Genomic DNA, 22,621 nt, shown 5'->3' with positions numbered 1-22,621 from the left:
AATGCATTGGAAAGGAATATCATTGAATCTAGTTTTGTAAAAGAAAGTTACAACAATAATATGAACATCAGTCAAGGAATGTATAAACTTGATCCTTTAATATCAAATGAAATTTGTAAACTGTTTAAATTTTAAGGTTGGCTGTAGAGATATATGAAAAATAGGATTATTATATTTGTAAACACAGTAAAGGGGGCAGTAGTGGTAATGAGATGTTCAACCCCGCCTCCCTGACACCTGTCAGGTGTGGACTTGTACTCTAAGCGGTAGTATCCCTTGAGAATTATTGTACATTTTAGCCTAATGATTTTTGAAAGCCCACTCCTACCTTGACACCTGCCTGTGGGTGGATCTGCAGTCTCAAACTGTTGTGTGTATGTTCGTCAGTACAGTCTTTGTAGTATATATACTCGTGAATTCTAATACTATGTATCAGTCCTTTGTCAATGGCCTGAAAATAAAGCCGAAACCGGTCAGGACCTACACCCTGTCTCTTATTTTTCACCTGTGGATATGTGTGATATATATATATATATATATATATATATATATATAATATAGATATGTATATATTTTTTTAAATGACCACAACCTTATCAAAATTCAAAAGTCTGTTCGGGGTATTTCCTTCTCATCTATTATTTATATAGTCGTCATGAAGTTTTCTTATTTCCATATTAACTTTAACGCAACAAAGGTAGTTTAAAATCGTCACTGAACTCGCGCATAAAACGTCCACACTGATAACACTAACAATATGACAAGATTTCTACCACTCACACTTCTAAATCCTTTGTTCCTGGAGACACCGAAAATGTTGGGAAGAGAAATCATTCCAAATCCTACATTGTCGAGTCAAGGCAAACACTTCATATCGAAAAATTTGACAGGAGGACTTGACCTCCCGGGAGGAGAGTGTTATCTTTGCTTCTGATGTTCGTATATTTCCAAAATACGGATATTCAGTCAGGAAAATTAAAGTAAATACTCGTGTCACGGCTAACGCACAGACTATTCAATAGTTTCCGACTCAGCAATATTAAACCTTTATAAGACAAGTAATGCACTACAGTGTTTTGATGTACCTCACGCCTTTTCTGCCTGGAAGATGGAATATGAGAAGTTAACTCGAAAAATAATTGAAATGCACCTCGAGCAAAGAGTGTCACGGATATTCTTCAACATAATGTGCCCAATAGTTTGTTCATGATCGCGTAGGAACGTGTGCGTTAAAAATAAGAAAAATATTAATAGTACATGAAAAAAGGATGTATAGAACTTAGGACCCACAACCAGATATACTACAAGGTAGTAAAATTCATTCTGCTCTTTGTACACATTCAATGTATATGCAGCATGCGTCTAAATCTTCATATACCTACCTATGTGCCATTATAAGAAGCGGATGTTCAGTTCATAATTGTATGCATAGAAATGAATCCAAGTGTAGAAGAGTAACAGCTGCTTTCTTTTCATTTTCAAGTAGAATTTAGGTAATTTTTTGCTTCTAAGGTATAGCCTCCAAGTGTTTACTCTCTTCTGCCCTAAAAATTACCATTCCATCATAAAGACACCGCCAGTCTTCTTACACAGGTATATATCTTGGATAAACTTCCACAGATTATTCTTACACCTTATGGGAGGAGGAATATGATTATTTTCCCATTATCGCCTTGGATATTACTGTAATAATAATAATAATAATAATAATAATAATAATAATAATAATAATAATAATAATAATAATAATAATAATAATAATAATTTGATTGACAAAATCAAGAAGAAAGTGTCACTCATTGATGTCGCAATACCATGGGACACCAGCGTTGAAGAGAAAGAAAGGGAAAAATGGATAAGTATCAAGACCTGAAAATAGAAATAAGAAGGATATGGGATATGCCAGTAGAAATTGTACCCATAATCATAGGAGCACTAGGCACGATCCCAAGATCCCTGAAAAGGAATCTGGAAAAACAAGAGGCTGAAGTAGCTCCAGGACTCATGCAGAAGAGTGTGATCGAAACGGCGCACATAGTAAGAAAAGTGATGGACTCCTAAGGAGGCAGGATGCAACCTGGAACCCCACACTATAAATACCACCCAATCGAATTAGAGGACTGTGATAAGAGCAAAAAAAAAAAAAAAAAAAAAAAAAAAATATATATAGATATATATATATATATATATATATATATATATATATATATATATATATATATATATACCTAACATGCTTGATATCAAATTTTCATATCTTGCGATATGAAACAGCGCTAACTCATCTCAAACTCTTGGACAGAGTTACGTCATCAGTCAAGTCTATTTTGGCAACTCTTGTTACAGATTTGTAGCATGTCCGTAAAGTAAGTTCATTATGGCTGTTGCATAAAATGTACTACAAAGACAAGCATCCTACGCACTCTCTTCACCTGACCTTCTATTTTTGTTCGCAACACTAGGCAAGCTGTTGCTGCGGCTGCAACCAGTATGTCGTTTTCCAGTATCAGGTTTAACAATATCCACTTTGCAAGGAGTAATTTTTGGGCTATAAATAAAATATGGAACAGTTTGCCCCGCGCAGTTCTCTTCATCTTTTTTTGACCTCCAACTGTTTAAACGAGGAGCAGATTCATTCCTGCTTTCTGAAAATGTCTTTAGACTTCAGGTTTGTTGGTTTTATCTTCTGTTCCCTTATATCTATTTATTTATCACCTTTTCCTATGACCTCTCTCTCTCTCTCTCTCTCTCTCTCTCTCTCTCTCTCTCTCTCTCTCTCTCTCTCTCTGTAGGCAGATTTCCCTTTCAAGCTCGCCTGGGTTTATACTCTGTCTACTATGTCCATACAGGTTTTCAGCTGAAGATTTAAAGAAAGATATCAAGACATACCTGATGAGATCAGTAAGTAAGGAGAATAAAAATAATACATGAACTTTTAACAGACAAAATGAATATTGCAAAAAAAACCTAACCGGTTACACGACAGTGAGTCTTAGTTGGGGAGGCAAAAGCATAAAAAGGTAGAAAGATTTCATACGGACCGGTCTCCACAGAACACACAGGTTTAAATATTCGAGATTAAAATGAATTAGTATTATATATAAAGAAAATTGAAAACTCTTACAAACTTCTAGTGCAAACAGAGTCGGGGTCCACGGCAAAAAAAAAAAAATAATAATAAATAAATGCAATGAAGCTTAAATGTTAGCATATGCAACCATGCGTGAGCAATTCTTTAGTGACGGTATAATGGACATTAAATGCAAGACAAACGGCAAGTCACCAGACTACCTAAAATCTCTGGGAAATTTAGATAAGCTACAAGAACAAATAGATAAAATCAAACTATATCTGCTATCCACAGCGTATGCGAGAATGTCGCAAAAATACCCCTCTTCTCCCTCCATACACTACGAAAAAGGTTCTATTCATTAAACTTCATCGTCTAATTGTTATAGACAGCGATGGAATCTGTTACCGTTAAAAAATCTCCTTTCAAAATACGAGCTCTGAATGCGCGCTGTAAAAATCTGTTTGAAAAATTCCGTGACGTCAATGAAAAAATTCGGCCCATAGTGTCAGTTGAACGCTTTCAGACTCAAATTGAAGTCATAAAAGTTAATAATGGGTTCCATTACCACTTTTGCTTTTGAGCCTCATAGAATACGAGTTCGGAAACCATCATTCGATACAGGAATGGAAAAGGCCACTCTACCTATTCTCTTCTCTTTGGAGAGAGAGAGAGAGAGAGAGAGAGAGAGAGAGAGAGAGAGAGAGAGAGAGAGAGAGAGAGAGAGAATAAAACTTAAGTTTGCAATTCAATCAATGACATCTATCATTCATATAGAGAGTAAGGAAAAACTCACACATACGTTTTATATATATATTATAGTATATATATAATATATATTATATAAAAAAATTTTTAATAAATTAATAATACATATATATATGTATATATATATATATATATATATATATATATATATATATAAAGTAATAAAACAAAATATTAGCACATATACATATATATATTATAATTAAAACAAAACACAAAATATGCATGCATATATATATACATACCATATAATATATATATACTACATATAATATATATATTATATATAATAATATATATATATATATATATAAGTAATAAAATATTAGCACATATACATATATATTTTAAATATTAAAAACAACAAATATGCATGCATATATATATACACATATTTTATATATATAGTGTATATATATACATATATAATATATATATATATAAGAATAAAATAAGCTGTTGAAAAGTGGAAGGCTTCTCTTCCTGCGCCCCTCATCTTTATTGATTCCCAGAAGGACTGGGGCCAATACGCTGAATCAGCAAAGCAGGTTTCCCCGTAATTGCCCATTAGCATCCATTCTTATCATCCACAGGAGGTTCTATATCTCGTTTTATTCACTGGGCCGAGAATCAGGCAGCTTTTCGATGGAAACATTTCTGCAGCGTTCGAGAACGATGACGGAGAGCAAAAGAGCCTTTGAAGAGAGCTAAAAATGGAAAACTAATTTCGAGAGAGAAATTCTGATACTTTTAGGTGGAGGACGTTTGGGTGTTTGTTTTTCATTTCAATTTGGAAAAGATTTCCTAAGGACATCTATCATTAATGAAGTGAAAAATCATAAAGAGTGAAATATTTTAAGAGTAAAATTGAGGCTAATAGCTTATATTAAGAAATATCTTCCCAAATTTACTAGACTATATTTGAGAATGTATAGCATCTACTTGAAAAAACATTTAAGTTGTAATATAGATTATGAATATAATATATATAAGTATATATATATACATTTATATATATATTATATATATATCTATATAATATTACATATATATATATCTAATAATTATATATAACTATTATATCTATATAAGTAGAAGATATTCAAAATAAGGAAAGAGTTCATTAAATAATAACGAAAAATTTTTTGACGCAAGGACCTAAACTTCCCCAAAAGATTGGGCTTTGAAGTTTTATTCATTTCACTGGAAATTGTGAGCGTACGAGAGAGAGAGAGAGAGAGAGAGAGAGAGAGAGAGAGAGAGAGAGAGAGAGAGAGGTGGGGAGGGGGAGACGCCTATTTCTTGATGTGAAATGATTAATTAGGGCTAATGAGCTGTAACCTGGCAACAGCTCAGCAACCTACAGTATTTACATTACCAAAAAAAAAACATTTTTTCCGTTCAAAATGTCAAAGTTAGTTTTATATCACCGGGTTCTTTGGTGAAAGAAGAAAATTTCCAACCCCCTTAGGTTCTCCGACAAAAGAAAATTTCATCCCTTAAGGTTTATGGGAACAAAGTTCTCCAATCCCCGAGGCCTTTGTCGAGTGGTTTCCAAACCACCTGCTGTTTACCCAAAGGAATTTTTCAACAAACTCTGAGGTCAGCAGCAAAAATTATATCTCATGAAATGAAAATGCTGAAGAAACTGTAATTACGAGAGTTCTATTAAAATAAAACCAATGAATGAATTCTGGTCTGGTTTGTTCCTTATCACGACAGAAAAAAAGGGTGGTTTAATTTCTTCCGAAAAGGTGGTTATGCCTTGGGTCCTCGCTGCCTGGTCTTGTGTGTTGTCAGCAAGATTACCCAAAACTCTGTCTCACTCCGCGGGATTTTGAATCAAAGGTTTAAGGGTCTTGTGACTGGCACCGAGTGATTAGGTTCTGGAGAGATCCTGATCCGGGATAGGGAAGTTTATCATTATTGAATTAATCCTTAACAAAACAGTAAATAGTGACTACTGTTCTTAATATGGCAGCCTACAGTTTCTATTCAGTTTATTATCTCCTCTCTGAATAATCTTGACCCCTATCAAAACGAACAATGAAACATGAGCAACCCAACCGAGTAGTGAGTCGATCATTACACAATGCAGAAATTATACTTGCCAGAAATTTAATTTCAAGCTAACCTTTGGATGCTATTTTCCACCGATACAAGATATCTTATGCAATAAAGGAAGCTAGTTCTTAGCGTTTTTATATATAACACCACTAAACTGAATAACAACAAAAGGTGCATCTTTCCTTGCAAAAGAATAATTCCCTGTCGAAAAAACTTATTAGGAGCCCACTGCCTGGAACGTATAAAACTAGTTTACATGAATTCCATCTTGGGATAATTACAGGGGAGAGACGAACAAAGTATTAATCATCATAATTGCTTTGATTATTAATTCGATTTGATTTAATGAAATCTACGCTGACTAACCCTGCACTGGGTCACTTGTGGTTGGGTAGCAAGAGAATGTATGAGATGAAGCGGCAACGATCCACTTATACAACTGAGAGAAAACTACAACAGTTGCACTAAGAAGTAATTGTCAGAAGTTGGACGGCAAGACTACAGAAGTTTTAAGAGGGAATGGAGGTAAAGTAAAAGGGACGCTACAAACACCCCTTGGTAATGTCTACAGCGCACCTCGTGAGGTACACTGTCGGCGCTACGCACTCCCCTCTAAGACGAAAAGTATTGGTAACAAATGGAGATTTCATTTCACAGAAGTTTATGAACATGGAATTATCATCGAATCAATGCCTCGAATGTAAAAAAGAAAAAAAAATCTTATTTGAAATTTAAGAGAGATTTACTATATGACTCGAAAATAAAATGTATCAATTAAAATGAACGTTCACCTTCCCGGCCGAGAATTAGTCTAACATCTAGGAGCAATCAAGCTGAAGATTTCACGATGACCCCATAAAGAGGTGCTATCTGTACTTATCTGCAATGTTTTAGGGTTCAAGAAACGATACTACTTTCTACCGTATCTATTTCTGGCATTTTCCAGTGGTGACACTTTCAGGATAGTAACCAGTTTCTTGCTCAGTGAGGCAAGGGGAGTAGATTAATAACAATTAGTATATCCTTATAGATAAGAGACAATTCTGCAAAGCACTACATTTGCTATAAGTAATCTGAGGGTGTGTCAAAACAAACGATGTACGAGAATCTTAGGAAATACATCGATGGATTGTTAACTCTTACCGAAATGGGAATCGTTTGTATTTTGGATTATAAGATTGCATTGTACGTTTCAAGATATTAGATTTAGGATCTGTTCTTACAGTAAAAAAAAAAAAAAAAAAAAAATCACCATTGCTGGTCTCTGGCAGTTTACTGCCTTCCACCAATTTCTGAATATTCCTGCGTGAATTTCCCTTCATTCCTGAACGTAATGATAACTTTCCCCTGGTCAATTCATCTTTTCACCCTTCCTTCAACCGCTTCATTTAGTGGCACGTGGCTAGCGCATCCTTTCAATCATGTTATCCAATTCTGATTTTTCTTCAGTCATCTAAACCAAATTGTAATTTGCAGTTTGGTACATTCTCTCCTTATTTTCATATTAGTTACATCAACATTTCATCAAAACGGGGAAACATTCTAAGTAACGATGTTCCGTCCTTGTGTCAATAAATACACCTGTGCAAGAAATTTTCTCAGATAGTGGAGCTTCTGTGCTATTTTCGTTTTATCTCTTTCTCTATACGGATATTCAGTCTTCCTCTTCTTTTTGCCATTTCACTTGGATTGTTTTCCGAATTTTTCCTTTTGTCACATTCTTGACTCTCCGTTCAGCGTCTACACCCTTAAGCAGTGATCGCCTACAGTTTACCATCGTTCGCTAATTTTGCACCGTAAAGCCTATGGTTTTTATGAACTCTCTACGCATGTAAACACAATGGGAAATTTAGAACAAATCTTACTCAATCTTTCTTTTCTTGCGGAGAGCGATTTGGTGAACAACATCACCAATATGCAGTAAATATGCCACGCTGTCGAATTCTCAATTCCAGAGATCTGTTATTTCCCCCACACCCTTGGGCTGTGGAACGTCTCCCTGATGACGTTGGGCAATTAGAACCTCAGAAGCTCAAGCGAAAATGTAATGCATAATTACCCTAAAACAATCCACATTTACTTACGTATTTCTCCTCTGTCTTTCCTATTAGATTCTGTCATTTCTTTCAAATGAATACCATCATCTTTGGAAATTTAAATTTCAAGACAATGGTCCCTGTAGGCTTGTTACACGGGAATAAGGCAAATCAGATAGTGTTCATACCCTATCTGCTACCGTACAGTGTCCACAAAATCATCCTCGCTTCCTTGCTATCATTTGCTTCAGTTTATACCCTCAGAAGGCTCTCAGTTTTATTCATACTTTTAATGCTTTTAAATGCTTCTCGTTGCTCAAGAAACTTACTTGTCATCAGCACAGGAGAAACTGGACATGAGTTGCCGCTATAATCCGTCTGGTTTATCCCGAATCAGAGTATCTTGATAGGACTTCAGTGCTTTGTTATATATATATATTTATATTTATATATATTATATATATATATATACATATATATACATTATTATACATATATATATATATACTATATATATATATATATATATATATATATATAATATATATATATATATTATTTGTCTGTGTAATCGCATTTCAATGCTGAGACTAGTTGATCCACAGAATGTTATCACTTCAACAAGAAACGGCAGCGTATGTCGTGCAGATTTTCATTTAATAGAAGATGAAAACATAATGCTGAAACATCCTCATCATACAGAGCAGAGGAATTTTGATAATATATGCTCGGAATTATTCACAGCGACTCGCATATATAAAAGCGTCGCGTTTTACAATTTACATATATAACCCCCGGTTCCATAATTCATTACAATGGCATTCGTTAAAATCAACGCTGCAGTTTTACTAGGAATATGACTAGGAACAGAGACGCATGGACTATAATTGACATGTATTATTCTTTTTATACGGTACTTGTCAGTTTTAAGCTCAAATGAATTCACAAGCAGTTTTTCTGCTTATATCCTTTCTTATCAGCAAAGCCTTTCCTCCTATGAACGCACAAGAACGTATGAAAAATTCCCTAGTAAAGGGCACCCTTTTGTCACTCTGCCCACTCCTACGTCAGTCTTGAATAAATATCATCCTGCTGTTTCACGAAGTTACTTGACGTCTAGAAAATGTCTGAAGGAAAAGAGCCCAGAAAGACATCCCGCCAAGTCTAAAAAAATCTACTCTCATTTTTCTTGCAAAAGTTGGTCTCTGGCATTCCAAGCCCGGATGACATTATTCCTTTCTTTCTCGTCAGGGGAGCCACGACATCGCAAATATAAAATTCTTATGAAGTGATGATAAGGTTTGAGTATTTGCATTTCGTATAGTCCTAACACTGCGGACAATGTTTAATTACTTCCTCGAGCAAAAATGTGCTACGCACAATCCCTTGATCCGTAAACCAACTCAATCATCTGCTGATTCTCTTCACTCATACCTCAGGTAATTACTGACCTTTCTTCTAATGTAAGTTTCTGCCGTACTTGAGACAAGTGTTTGCTATAATCTTATTGCATCTTTGATCACTGTGTCACATCGACAGGTTTCTTAACAGACCAATTCCTAGTACTACCCTAGAAAAAATGTTGTGATTTTAGTCGACTTATGACTGGGAAATAAGAGAGCGTTATTGTACAGTTGTAAAGATAACTTGAATTATCCCTAACGAGATCCCCACGTCCTTGGGAAATAATGGAATGAGATTATCAGCAACTTGAGCTCGTCCATCGTACGGAAAGTATTACAATCTGGATTAATGTTATGATAAACATGTCAATATATGGGAACGGGAACAGCACCAAATGATCCATCACATCTTTGGTGAAAACCAACATGAAACATTAAAAAAATCTGATATAAGAAATTGTATTTAAATTTTAAAATAATACAAGAAATACCTCTGCATCATCTTTAGTTACTTGTATAGGTCTTTGTAAACACTAGACATGTCACTAGTTAATTTTTCTCGTTTACTTTAAAGTCTGAGAAAAATTTAATATAAGCTTGCGACCATATTTAAAATACACCTAAGGATGGTTTTATCTCGATATATTAATATGTTTCTTCATTAACTTCAATTAATTACTGGTTGGCCAAATATTATAGTACAAAGCAATAGAGAGTAAAGTGAACACAGCAGAGAACGACCGACATATTTCTTAATTAAAAAATAGCTGATTGTCACGACAGAAACACTAGATTGTGATGTACTGTATGCACCACATATGAAAAACAACATTCCAGCTAACATAAACTGGCACGTCCTCTGCATGCAAGGTACGACGATATTCCAGCTGGGCATGACGTAATAATAGAATGATTTAATAAAATTCTAAAATCATGATATCTACGTCAGCGGAAATTCCTGAACGCAACTGCCAATAAGATATTGCATAAGTGTCTCAGGAGCCATCTTTTTCATGAAATGGACATCTCGGTCTAACTGCAGTGTGACAGAGAGAGAGAGAGGAAATATTATGGAACCTTACGGAATACATCAGACTAAACTTCGACAGAACTTCCGTAACGAGGAAAAAGGACGTCCTTTCTTTGAATGGAAACAGAATTCTTTCGCTATGTTCCCAAAAATAATGGATATATACATCAATGAAGCTTAATATAAAAGAAACATTACTTCTAAAAATATAGATCCGTGGTGAATATCCGACTGTCAAGAAAAAGAAAAAAAGAAAATGTAATGAAAATTTTCATTAAATGAAATGAACGTGATATGCAATACTTAGTAGTATTAACAGCAAAAATCCTTCTTCTACAAACAAATTGGGAATAACATTCGAGATCCATATTACTATATATATATATATATATATATATATATATATATATATATATATATATAGTATATATAGCTATATATATATATATATATATATATATATTATATATATATAATACACACACACGTATTGTTACTAGCTTTTTCATACGTACTAAACCAATCATTAAAACGTTGCTGGTAGTTACGTAAGAAACGAAATTTACCCTGTCAAGGGTAACATTTCATTAAATGATTTTTCCTTCAACAAAAACTACAAAAAAATAAAAAATCCTTTTAACCATATCATACGCATGGACTGTACAATGTAATTATATAGTGTAATGCAATGACTTCCTCACTCAACATCATGCGTAAGAGATAACTTGCACTACAAAGAACGACCCTAGAAAAACTCCTGGAAGGAGATGCAATAATATCAGAGTAGTTATCGTTATATCATGATATACTCCTTTTAAACTTTAAGGCCATAAAATCGTGAAAGGTCTTGATGGACGGAGCGGGGCTAATGGCTTATGAAGATGAAAAGATATTCATGCAATTGAGTTCAAGCACCATCCATCCTGTGGCGGCAAGAAAAGAGAAAATATAATTGATTGAAAAATCTTGCCAATGGGATTAATACGATTTTAGACATTCATCTTCTGCCAAAATTTAACTGGAAACAACCCTTACATAATAGTATGTTTTACAGTTCGTAATCAAGCATACATGCATCACCTGGATTTTTTCCCTCAATATTACACCGAGGACGAAGATATGCATTGTTTCTTGTTACTTTTGAGGAATATTTCAAACAATCGGCTAGGAGAACTAATGTAAAAAAAAAAAAAAAAAAAAAAAAAAAAAAAAAAAAAAAAAAAAAAAAAAAAAAAAAAAAAAAAAAAAAAAAAAAAAACAGTCGTGCCTTGCATGGTAGTACTGTATGTTTTTTTTTTTCGCCTTTTCGTCGTTAATGTGCATTCCACAAAAACTAAATTTCTTCTCACCTCTTACACGCTTATTGTACTCCTAATGGAAACTGGGCTTCTGTCTCTAAACGCCTTCGATTAACTGCCTCTTCTTCGCATGCTAAGCGATTTAGTCCAAAATATTGCTTAATAATGTACTTTCTCCACAACGGGTACGATAACACCTCAAGATGCAGTTGTGGTCTTGGTGAAGAAAGTGAAGTGAGAAACTAAGTCAGCAACATCCAAAATGATGACTTCATGTCTGCGCAATCTCCCCGACTATGGTATCCCCTAATCGGGTACCGAAGAACTTCGCGTGGTCCTAGACTAGTTGGCTCCTGCCTTCGTCTTGCAGTCATGCTGTACCTGAATACCTAGTCCCTAAGGAAAATAATGAGTGTCATGCCGCCTACTATTCGCCATAACCTGATGTTAAAAATTCCAGTTGCAATCGAAAACTGGGATGTGACATGTACACGGAAGTAGTTAAGGGACCTCCGTGTTCTGTATTATTACGGATTGAGTGATTGACCTATTTATAGATTTTAGGCATACATGCCCAGCACTGGGGCAACCAAGACCATTCAGCGCCTACCATATTACTGCGGAGTGAGAAAATCAATGACCAAAATGAAAGTCGTCATCTAGGTGCTCAGTAACAAAAGAAACTAAACCAGCTGGCTAAGTAATCAAGAGTTACATAAGTCAGAGTGAGTTTTCCTTGGATAAAGGTGATGAGCATTTGATCTAATTTGGTTTTATTCGGATAAAATTTCGTGTCTTGTGTCTATGAGAAAATAGCTGTTAAATAATGAATGGCTGACTTTAATTTGTCAAGCTTTTTATATCATTTATATTCGGGTCAAGTTATTTCATCGTACAACCTTTGCTTGGTCACTAGTATTTTGCAACCTCTTAAGTACCTTTATCATGTTTGTAAATACCGTAGTTCAAACGCTGATCCTTTGAGAGCATGAATTACTCTAACTTCATATAACTGACCACTATCTTAAGTTACTCATTATTCAGTCAAGAATGTATGAGGTCTGCTTTATACTTTTCCCAACCTCTTCCATACAATACCATTTTTGTAAACATTGTTGCTTAAACAGTCGTCTTTTGAGAGTCACTTATTTCAACTTTACTTAACACTCATTCGACGAAGACAGTTGTAAGTGATTTAATGCACTGTATCTCAGCTAGATTAATAGTAAGTTCTTATATAGGATTGTTTATTACCTTGCTCAAGATACGGTGATAGCCTCACATTTACGGTGATTGATTACTGGTACTGCATTTATCAGGATATTTTCATTATTTCTGTGATTACTATAAAGACAACGAAAAAGTGTTAAACGGAAAGATAAAGGTCTTTAATTTTCAGTCATACGACCAGATAAAACGAAGCTGATCTAAACGTTATTCATAGTGTTCTAGTAAGGCTACAGGAAAGATTCGGATATATATTTCAGAAAGAAGCAAAGTATGGCCGGGAGAGAAACTGGGATATCGCTGAAAGAAAATTATGAATGTGTGCAATGTAAACATTACATTTAAAGTAAAGTCTGAAATACTGGTTGCTTCTTGATAGTTAATTATTAATTCAGAAGTAATTTCATATCTGTGTTAAAAATTATACGGAGTGTTTCACCTTCAAATGAATCAGAAATTGGTATCTCAAGTTTTAATTTTTGCCCATGACTTGCTATTAATTTTGTACTGAGAAATAATTGATGTCTTTGCGTAATTTCTTTCAATATTTAGCTCTTATTCATTGATTCCTATCATAAGCATTAATTGCCTATTAAGAGTTCATTACTTGCAAATGTCAACTCTATTACTACAAAGGCTATGAAAACAAATAAACTAATATATTGCCCTCTAGGAATCTGGAATGGAATGGAATATTGAGCTTAGACTAAATACCAAGCACCGAGACCTATGAGGTCATTCAGCTCTGGAAAGGAAATTGAGACTAGGTAGGTTCTGAAGGTGTAAAAGGAGAGAGTGAATAGAAAGATGGAAGAAAGATAATATGAAAGTAGGTACAGCAATAGGAATGAAAGGGGCTGCATCTCGCAGCTGAACGGACGATGCAAAGAACCGTTACTAATGCCTACAGTGCACTCTGGGAGGTGCGCTGACGTACTATATATTTACTCTGGACCAGAGAGGTAGAGAACCAAAATGATAGACTATATTGTTACAGGGAGAGAGGTATATTTAAACTGAAATCCTCCATGTAACTTTGTCTTTCAAATAATTTCTGAGAACTGAAAGTTGCTTATGCTGGGAGAGGCCTGTTCTTAGCTTCAACTTGAACAATAGTGAAGACTATAACCACCTTTATTTTGAATGTGTAAACCCAATAAATTGAAGGTTTGGGCACTCCAAAGACTTTTAAATACATTCTTTGCTTTCTAATGTGTAAATTCTACATTTCGTTTACATAATTTTTCATTATATATATATATTATATATATATATATATATATATATATATTTATACTCACATACACACAATATATATACATATATACATATATATATATATATATATATATATATATATATATACTACACATACACACATATATACATATATATATATATATATATATATATATATATATATATATATATATATATATATATATATAATAGTATATATATAAGTGTGACAATGACAAGTTAGTTGCTCCCTCTTAAGAGCACCACCTTTTAGGTGATATAACTTTTTACCTAATCTATCTATCTGTATCTATATATATATATATATATATATATATATATATATATGTATATATATATTATATATATATATTGTCACACTTATATATATAATATATTATATATATATATATATATATATATATAGTCTTTGATCACAGATCAACAAATAAAGAAAATAAAGTGAGCAGTACTACCTAGGCAAAGGGGCTCCAGTTCAAGGTCCCACTGAGGCACATGCAGGGAAATTAAATAACAATCTCTCCACTCTAAGACTGCTGTGAAAATTACCAAAATTACTTTTCAAGAGGCTCTGCAACCCATACTATGCATATTGATTTGTTAAAAAAATAAAAATAAATAAATAAAAAACGAAGCTACTCGGTCTTTGGGTTTTGATTGCCCTGGCATGTAGTACACAACAGAAGATTTGAAAATCGAGGGCACAGGACTACGAAAGACAGAGAGTGGTTGTGCCGGGTATGACTGACAGATGTAAAGAAGGGGAGTGTGAGTGCCAATCTTGTTATGTCAGGGGCAGGCAAGAGGGACGTGTGAAAAAGTCCGGTTAATTATTCCTGGTGTTGCTTAGATACAGTAGAGTTTACTGGAAGACAAAGTTGCAATATTATCTTATAAAAGTCAATACTGACTAAGATTAGACAAATAAGAAGGAAAGTAACAAAATGTATGACATATGATTTTTCACTTTGTTGGAATTTTAGCATGAGGATCATAGCTTTTTTTCTGGGCAAAATATAAAAGGCAAGAGCCCAATAATGAGCTGGAGTAGTTTCTAAGCAGGGAGTTTTTTTTTAAATTAAATTACAACTGAAAAAAGTTCTATGGGCATGAATTTTACAAGGAGCTTGATTGCACCAAGTACATGATTTAAAAGATTTAAAACATTTAAGGAAACCGTCTGTTAAGTTATGTAATAGTGTAGGGTGGATGGATGGATAAGTAGATGAATTTAATGGTGGAAATTAGCAGGATATTCCTGAGCAATGGTTGTTTGAAATAAAATTGAAAATAACAGGTATTTTCAATTTGAGTAAAATTTCAGATTATGGCAATGGATCTGAATATACCTATATAGTGTGTCTGACATGAATAATGAAATTAAAAGAAAAAACAAGTTGGACGAAAAAAGGGCTATTAATATTCACAGAAGCAACAGGAGTAGATGGATGTGATCGCTGGGACACCAGGGAATGTTTAAAAGTACAAGGATAAGGAATAAAAGACTACATGCCAGGATAATTCAGTGAGAGGTCCATTAATGAAAAAAGAAAACTGTTTGAAATGTAGTTGAAATGCAGAGCAGAGGTATCAAGAAGATTCTGAAGTAAATCGAAGAACAAGTGAGAGAGAATCAAGTGAGTTATGCAGGAATGGAGGTGGTTGATGCAATGCTGAACGTCTGTGAAAGTGATTGTTACTAATGCAAGGAAGGCAATTAAAACGTGGCAGGTACTGATGGTATTACAAAGACGACCAAGGGTGGTAGTGGAAGTGTGACTGATGGGCTAAAAGGGGTGAGTAAGGCACGCCTGGGAGGAAGAAAAATTCCTAAAGGAATGTTTATGAGGAATGATTTATCTGGTTTTATGGGAGAAAATGTAAGAGGAAATATATTACTCCGCACACTTGTTAATGTGTTGTCGGGGTTTTGACAGAGAAAGTAAGAGGGAGCAACGCAAAATAGAAAAGGGTTTTAAGAGTTTTAGGCATAAAAGCGATTTTGGTATGGAAGACAGTGTCATTCAAATGCCTCTTATGAAATTCGTTTATGAAAAGTTTGATGAGTAAAAAATTAACATGCGTTACAACTGATGAGGTTATTTATAAGGATGTTGAGGATACTATGAAACTTCAGGTAGTTCCATAACTTGATGAGTGTATAGAGGTAAGAAGCCAGAGATATAGGTATACTAGTGGGATGAAAAGAGGCTGTAAATCGAGTGCCAGCATGGCTGCTGATGACTGAGGAGGTTAATGATGACTGGGCATGGTGAGGAGAAACTGGTGACTAGTGAGAGAGTTTGAAATTGTGTGTAGACGATTTACAACAGAAATGATAGATGCCATATGAAAGATAAATTCGGTTTTAATTATGTAATGAAACTGGAGCTAGAATTTGTACATTTGAGAATGACTTTATTGATGAAGAAGTGAGTGTAGGAAAAGTGTGTGCCAAAAAAATAAGGAGCAAAGTTGTGGTTTGTGAGAATCGGTCTTGGATAGAGAATGTGATGGCAAATATTTGCTGATGGTAAAGTATCACATGAGTGTTTGTTAGGGGAAGAAGTTGAGAGTTATAAAAAGCAACTGGATATCGGGAAGATGGCAAAATGAACGTAATAAGGAAGCGAAAGTTATTAAGCTGGGTGGCGATCATACTGCCAACACTCCAAACCAAAGCTTCCGAACTATAGTCGCCTACAGTGTGAGCTTTAGTTTCCTACCTTCTAAGTACAATAACCCCATATTTCTTTCCTTTACGATTCTTGTGGAATATCTAACTTAGCATTTCATAAATGTTGTACATATGAATTTTTAGTGAGTTATGAGTTGCTGTATTGTACAGCTCTATTTATTTGTTATTGGTTATACACAACTAACATTTGCTCACTCTCTTTATTTCATACATTTCATATAATGTTATTTGTCCCTAATATTATATATATATATATCTATATATTATATATATATATAATATATATATATATATATATATATATATATATTACACATATATATGTATTTATTTAGTATGTATGACTGAATCACGAAAATTTGGAACGGGATGATATATAAAGGCAAAAGCCACGAAAGAAAGTGAAACAACGGAGTATCACTGCAAGGCCTTTCGACTCTCGTCCTTTACTCCTTAGTAAGGGACGAGAGTCGAAAGGCCTTGCAGCAGTACTCTGTTGGCTTTTGCCTTTATATATGTATATATATATATAATATATATATATATATATATATATATATATATATATATTTACATATACCCATCCATACATACAATCCAGTCATTGCTATCGAATTCTCCTTCATTTCTCTTCTTTAGATGTGGCCACATTCTTTTTCTTTTTGCATATTAGCATTTGTCTTACAGAGGCTTAGAAATCCTCCAGATATTTTATATCATGCTTATTATACATACTAGTAACTGCTTTCACAATTATATAAATATATACACATATACACAAAAACATATATGTATAGAGTGAGAACAATTATTAGTATGCATAATAAGCATGATATAAAATGTCTGGTGGATTGCTAAGTTTCTGTAACATAAATGCCAATATGCAAAAAGAAAAAAAATGTGGCCAAATGCAAAGAAGAGAAATGGAGGAGAATTCGATAGCAATGACGGATTGTATGCATGGATGTGTGTGTTTGTGTAGTATATGTTACAGGGAATATGTGAAATCATCCAGGGATTTCACGAAATCCCCAGGGAATATGTGAAATAACAAATTTTCTTGAGAACATTTGATCCCAGAGGGCTAGTACTAAACACGGTGAAATAGTGATTCATCTACACTGTTTCTCCATGTTTGGTACTATTCCCCTTTGAGGTCAAATGTCTTTCGCCGTGTTTAGTACTAGACCCTGGGGGATCAAATGCACTTAAGGACATTTGAGCCCCCACGGGCTAGTACTTAACACGGCGAAATACCCTGGGGCTAGTACTAAACAATGTAGATTAATTACTGTTTCACAATGTTTAGTACTAGCCCTGGGGTTTAAATGTTTCTAAGAGAACTGGTCAGTTCACATATTCCCTAGGGATTTCGTGAAATCCCCGATTTCACATGTTTCTTGTAACACACACACACACACACACACACACACATATATATATATATATATATATATATATATATATATATATATATATATATATATAAAGGTTTTTTTTGCCACGAAGGAAAAAAATGAAAAAAGCGAGTTGGCCGAGTACTTTCGGTCCTATTCGAAAGTACTCGGCTAACTCGCTTTTTTCATTTTTTTCCTTCGTGGCAAAAAAAACCTTTATTTATACATAGCATTACGTTTTATATACTTCGTGATCAAGTTAATCATATATATATGTATATATTTATATTATATATATATATATATATATATATATATATATATATATATATATATTATACTACAAAGGTAAAGCCACGAAGGAAAATAAAACAATGGAGTACCGTTGCTAGGATGAGAGTCGAAAGGCCTTGCAGCAGTGCTCCATTGTTTCACTTTCCTTCGTGGCTTTTGCCTTCATTTATATATTCATTGCGCTCCAAATTTTCGTGATTCTAAGGGGTGCTATGGCAGAATGGTGCAGTACTAATCTCATGTTTGCCATAACCATAGAGCGACTCCAGCATACCACCCACCTGTAATATGATGGCAAAAATTGTATGAGCGAGCTTTTTTTCTCTCTCTCTCTCTCTCGTCTCTCATCTCTCCTCTCTCTCTCTCTTTCTCTCTCTCTATATATATATATATATATATATATATATATATAGAAGAGAGAGAGAGAGAGAGAGAGAGAGAGAGAGAGAGAGAGAGTAACGAAAATATTCATGTGGAAAGTAAAGTATATTTATGAGCAAAACGTACATACAAAAAACTCCTTGAGTATAATAGTGACATCGACAAGACACAAGTTCGTTTTTTCCTTGCAAAACATTTACAAATTTAAATCAGATTTAACCAAGTGGAAGAAAGATAAGACTCAATGTCATTAAGCTGAATAAATCGGTCAGTCAACCATCATCACAATATAAGAAATTGATGAAGAGACGAAACGTAAAGAGCCTCAACAGGCTGCCAGCGTATTTAATCAAAATTATGAATGGGTATCCACTCGACTGATTAAACAAGATTAAAAAACGAACTAAATTAAGATAAAATTCAGAAATGGAAGAAGAAAAAGAACAAGATGCAGAGGGTTGTATTGGAGGGGGTGGGGGGGGGGGGGGCTGGGAGAGGTTACGAGACTTTGAGGAGGTGGAGGGGGTTGGAGGAAGAAGAGGAGGATGTGTCGGTGGGGTGGTGGTGTTGGTGATATTGCAGCAGTCAGGAGAACTTAGTGGGCAGTAGCTTGGTGACCATGGTTGTGAAAGGGTGTAGGTTTGGCTGAGCGCTCCACACACCCACGCGAGAGAGAGATATAGAGGAGATCGACACAAGTACTCTTCATCTACTAGTACCAACGCGTGTGGCTTATGTGATTCTAAGCATATTTCCATTATTATATAGGATAATTGTATTTATTTTGTCAGCTGCGAAATTCAATTTTTTCTTTGTCAAATATATTTTGTGAGAAGTTCAAGAATATTTTGGTGCATTTCGAAGAATGGCCTTTGACATGCGAGCTAAATGTTAGGGCAATAATTTTTTTCTTTTTAATAGTAGGACAACTCTTTATTCCACTCCCTTTCCGAATCTTGTCTCTTCTCTGTTTCATAACATTCTGAAAACTTGCTTTGAAAAGATACAAGTTCAGATTCAGAGAATAATTTTGCAGTTTCACATACAACTAAAGATAATGGATAGGCTGGGCAGAATAAAGAGCGCACCTGCAACAACGACACACCAGTAAATACTAACTGCAGAAGAAAAGAAAAATAAAATAGTTTCCGGAGAACTAATGGAATTATAACCACAACTCCGATCAGAAAGAGATAAAGAGCCGAGCAATTCCCGCAGAATACTTATAGAGTATCCAACGAGTAAACAAGTCGCGGAAACTTTGGAGAGGAGAGAGGAAACGAAAAGTAAAAAGTTCCCGTCAAGGTGAATTTACCGCCGCAACTCTACTTGAGAAGAGAAATAGGCGAACGAACAAATACCCACAACCACTAAGTTTCACTTGCTACGGTGGACTTACGAAAGAATCAAACACCTCCTCTCTCTCTCTCTCTCTCTCTCTCTCTCTCTCTCTCTCTCTCTCTCTCTCTCTCTCTCTCTCTCTCTCTCTCCTGAACAATAATAGATAGTGTGAAATGACTCCTCCAGGTTTCTCTCGGTGAACTTTGACTCAAGGGAGTGACTCAGGGAAGGAAAGAAAGCAAACTTGTCCTACGTAGTGGAATTAGAAAATAACTCCATTTTGGAAAGGTTAAGTTTATAATAAAGTGTGTTTGTTTTTCATCATTTGTTTCATCACTTTACAACAGATATACAGAAGTGTTTAGAATTATAGTGAATTGTAAAAAAATAACAGAACTTTACAAAACTCTCTAAGATCGAACGATATTCAGAACAAAAGCATGAATTTAATTGGCATAACCTGAAAGAATTTCTTCTGGACGCTGAGGAAACAAACTGGGTTGAAAAAGGAAGAAAAAAATTTTCCGAAAGACAAATACAGATATCGAGATCAGACAACAGACACTAAGTGAGAAACTTCCCAAATCATCCTTATCATCACCATAAACTGTATGGAAATATTTTTAGAAAAATGAAGCCCATCTTAACATTACTGTTTCTACTGCTGGTTCCCAAGGTAAGTGTAGGTTCATCTGTTACACTTACCTTTTATTTTTCTCGTTTTCAGTGCTTTACCAGTTATTCACATTTATACTTTTTCCATAGTTTGGATTACTTTTGGTAATTTTTCACTTAGTCGGACATATTCAACAAATTTTCTTTTACTTTGTGATGATCCAACTCTTTTTTTTTTTTTCCCTACTGAGCCTGAAGTATTATTTCTGTTTTTTCCTTCAATCCACAAGGGCTTTATCCATTTATCCATTAAATGACCATAACATAATGACTTTTTACGCCGGTCTGAAATGGAAATCTATCACTTTCAATTTGAAAGTTCTCCTCCACTCCTTCCTTCAGTGAAAACAATCATATGCATCCCGATTTATCGCTGTTTGAAGCAGGCAGGCGTATTTTTATTATTATCATTATTATTATTATTATTATTATTATTATTATTATTATTATTATTATTATTATTTTGATGATGATGATGATGACCACGATACGGTGAATAAAGTTTGAAAAGATCAAACATTTTCCCTCAATATCAAATAATTTACTTAGTTTCTTTTAGTTTAAATTCAAATGGTTTATAAAAAAATTTGATTACTCTGAAATCATTTATTTATACGTCAATTTGTAACAGTTCATCCGTCTTCATCCTGAGCCTGATTCGCCAAACATCAAACCAATTATATATTATTAACTAAAAATTTTTCCATGGCTAGTTGAATGGGGATGATAAGCAAGTCTTATTTCACCTGAAGTATGACTAACCTTATTTTCCATGAACTACCTTTGATTATGAAGGTAAGTGTCTGCTTGTATACCCTTGTTCATACGTATATACATTTATACTTTTATGATGTTTATAATATTATCCACACGTACGTGATTTTTTGGGCAGTAAATATTTAGCTCTATAAGAATGAATAAACAGAATAATGAAAAAAAAAAACAACTATATTATTCTCAAAGTTTAACCGTAAAATTTGGGACCTGTTCTTTCAATCCCAAGACTTAACAAGACATAAATGACAAATCAATTCATTTATAAGGATAAGGTTATTTTCAAATGGCAAATATGCTGGATCCTTGTTTTTTCCATTTAGTAATGTTAGCTGTCTGTTTCTTTGACAGTTCGATAAATGTTGTCTTGGTTATTTTCTATTAACCAAAGTATATGATAAATATTTGTTTCAGGTCATTTATTGAAAAACAATTGTAAAATTATCGGTTACTGTTAGCAAGTAGAATTAAGTCCTGGTTATTTGCTTCTCTTTTGTTGTGTGGAAATGAGACTTTATTTTGCCTTCTTTTTCTTGAATATATTTAAGTGTTGGTTGATTTGTCTATGCTCTAGTAAAATTATGTCTTTGTTATGATTCTTCTCTTATCACTTCATATAGTATATCACCGTATTGCGTTACGCAAATGCTTGCAAACCCTAAAGATTTGCAGGCTTAGTCTCTCATTTCGTAAGAGTTTTTTTTAAAGAACTTAAAACAAAACATGAAGTGGTTATAAATACAACCAGTGAACCTTAAAAATGTATTCTCATAAAACAAATGGAGAATTCCCTTGGAGTAAAATAAACACACGCTCACAAACAAAATTAGCGTAAGGCACAACTAATAATACTTCAATAAACATAGAGAGAGAGAAAGTAGAAATATTGATCTATTTACCCT

The 22,621-nt window shown here is 34.1% G+C and overlaps 1 protein-coding gene and 1 long non-coding RNA gene across 8 annotated transcripts in view; one reads left to right on the top strand and one right to left on the bottom strand.

Annotated features, from left to right (window-relative positions):
- The window catches only part of LOC135211096 (uncharacterized), a 666,357-nt gene that overhangs the window by 166,175 nt on the left and 477,561 nt on the right, over positions 1-22,621 (bottom strand). The gene's annotated exons all lie outside the window — the stretch shown is intronic.
- LOC135211094 (uncharacterized) overlaps positions 19,530-22,621 on the top strand; it is a 496,052-nt gene continuing 492,960 nt past the window's right edge. The window contains exons 1-2 of one of the 5 annotated variants that reach the window (XM_064244173.1): positions 19,530-19,627; positions 20,618-20,946. In XM_064244173.1, coding sequence (XP_064100243.1) covers positions 20,902-20,946 — 45 coding nt within the window. In that variant the 5' untranslated portion in view covers positions 19,530-19,627; positions 20,618-20,901. Of the gene's footprint in view, positions 19,666-20,617; positions 20,947-22,621 lie in introns of all 5 variants that reach the window. The other 4 variants (XM_064244175.1, XM_064244174.1, XM_064244177.1 and 1 more) reach the window with 4 other exon arrangements.

The sequence above is a fragment of the Macrobrachium nipponense genome, chromosome 4 (genome assembly GCF_015104395.2).
Source record: "Macrobrachium nipponense isolate FS-2020 chromosome 4, ASM1510439v2, whole genome shotgun sequence".
NCBI classification, from domain to species: domain Eukaryota; kingdom Metazoa; phylum Arthropoda; class Malacostraca; order Decapoda; family Palaemonidae; genus Macrobrachium; species Macrobrachium nipponense.
Note: the sequence above shows the minus strand (reverse complement) of the source record. Positions and strands in the feature narration are given on the sequence as shown.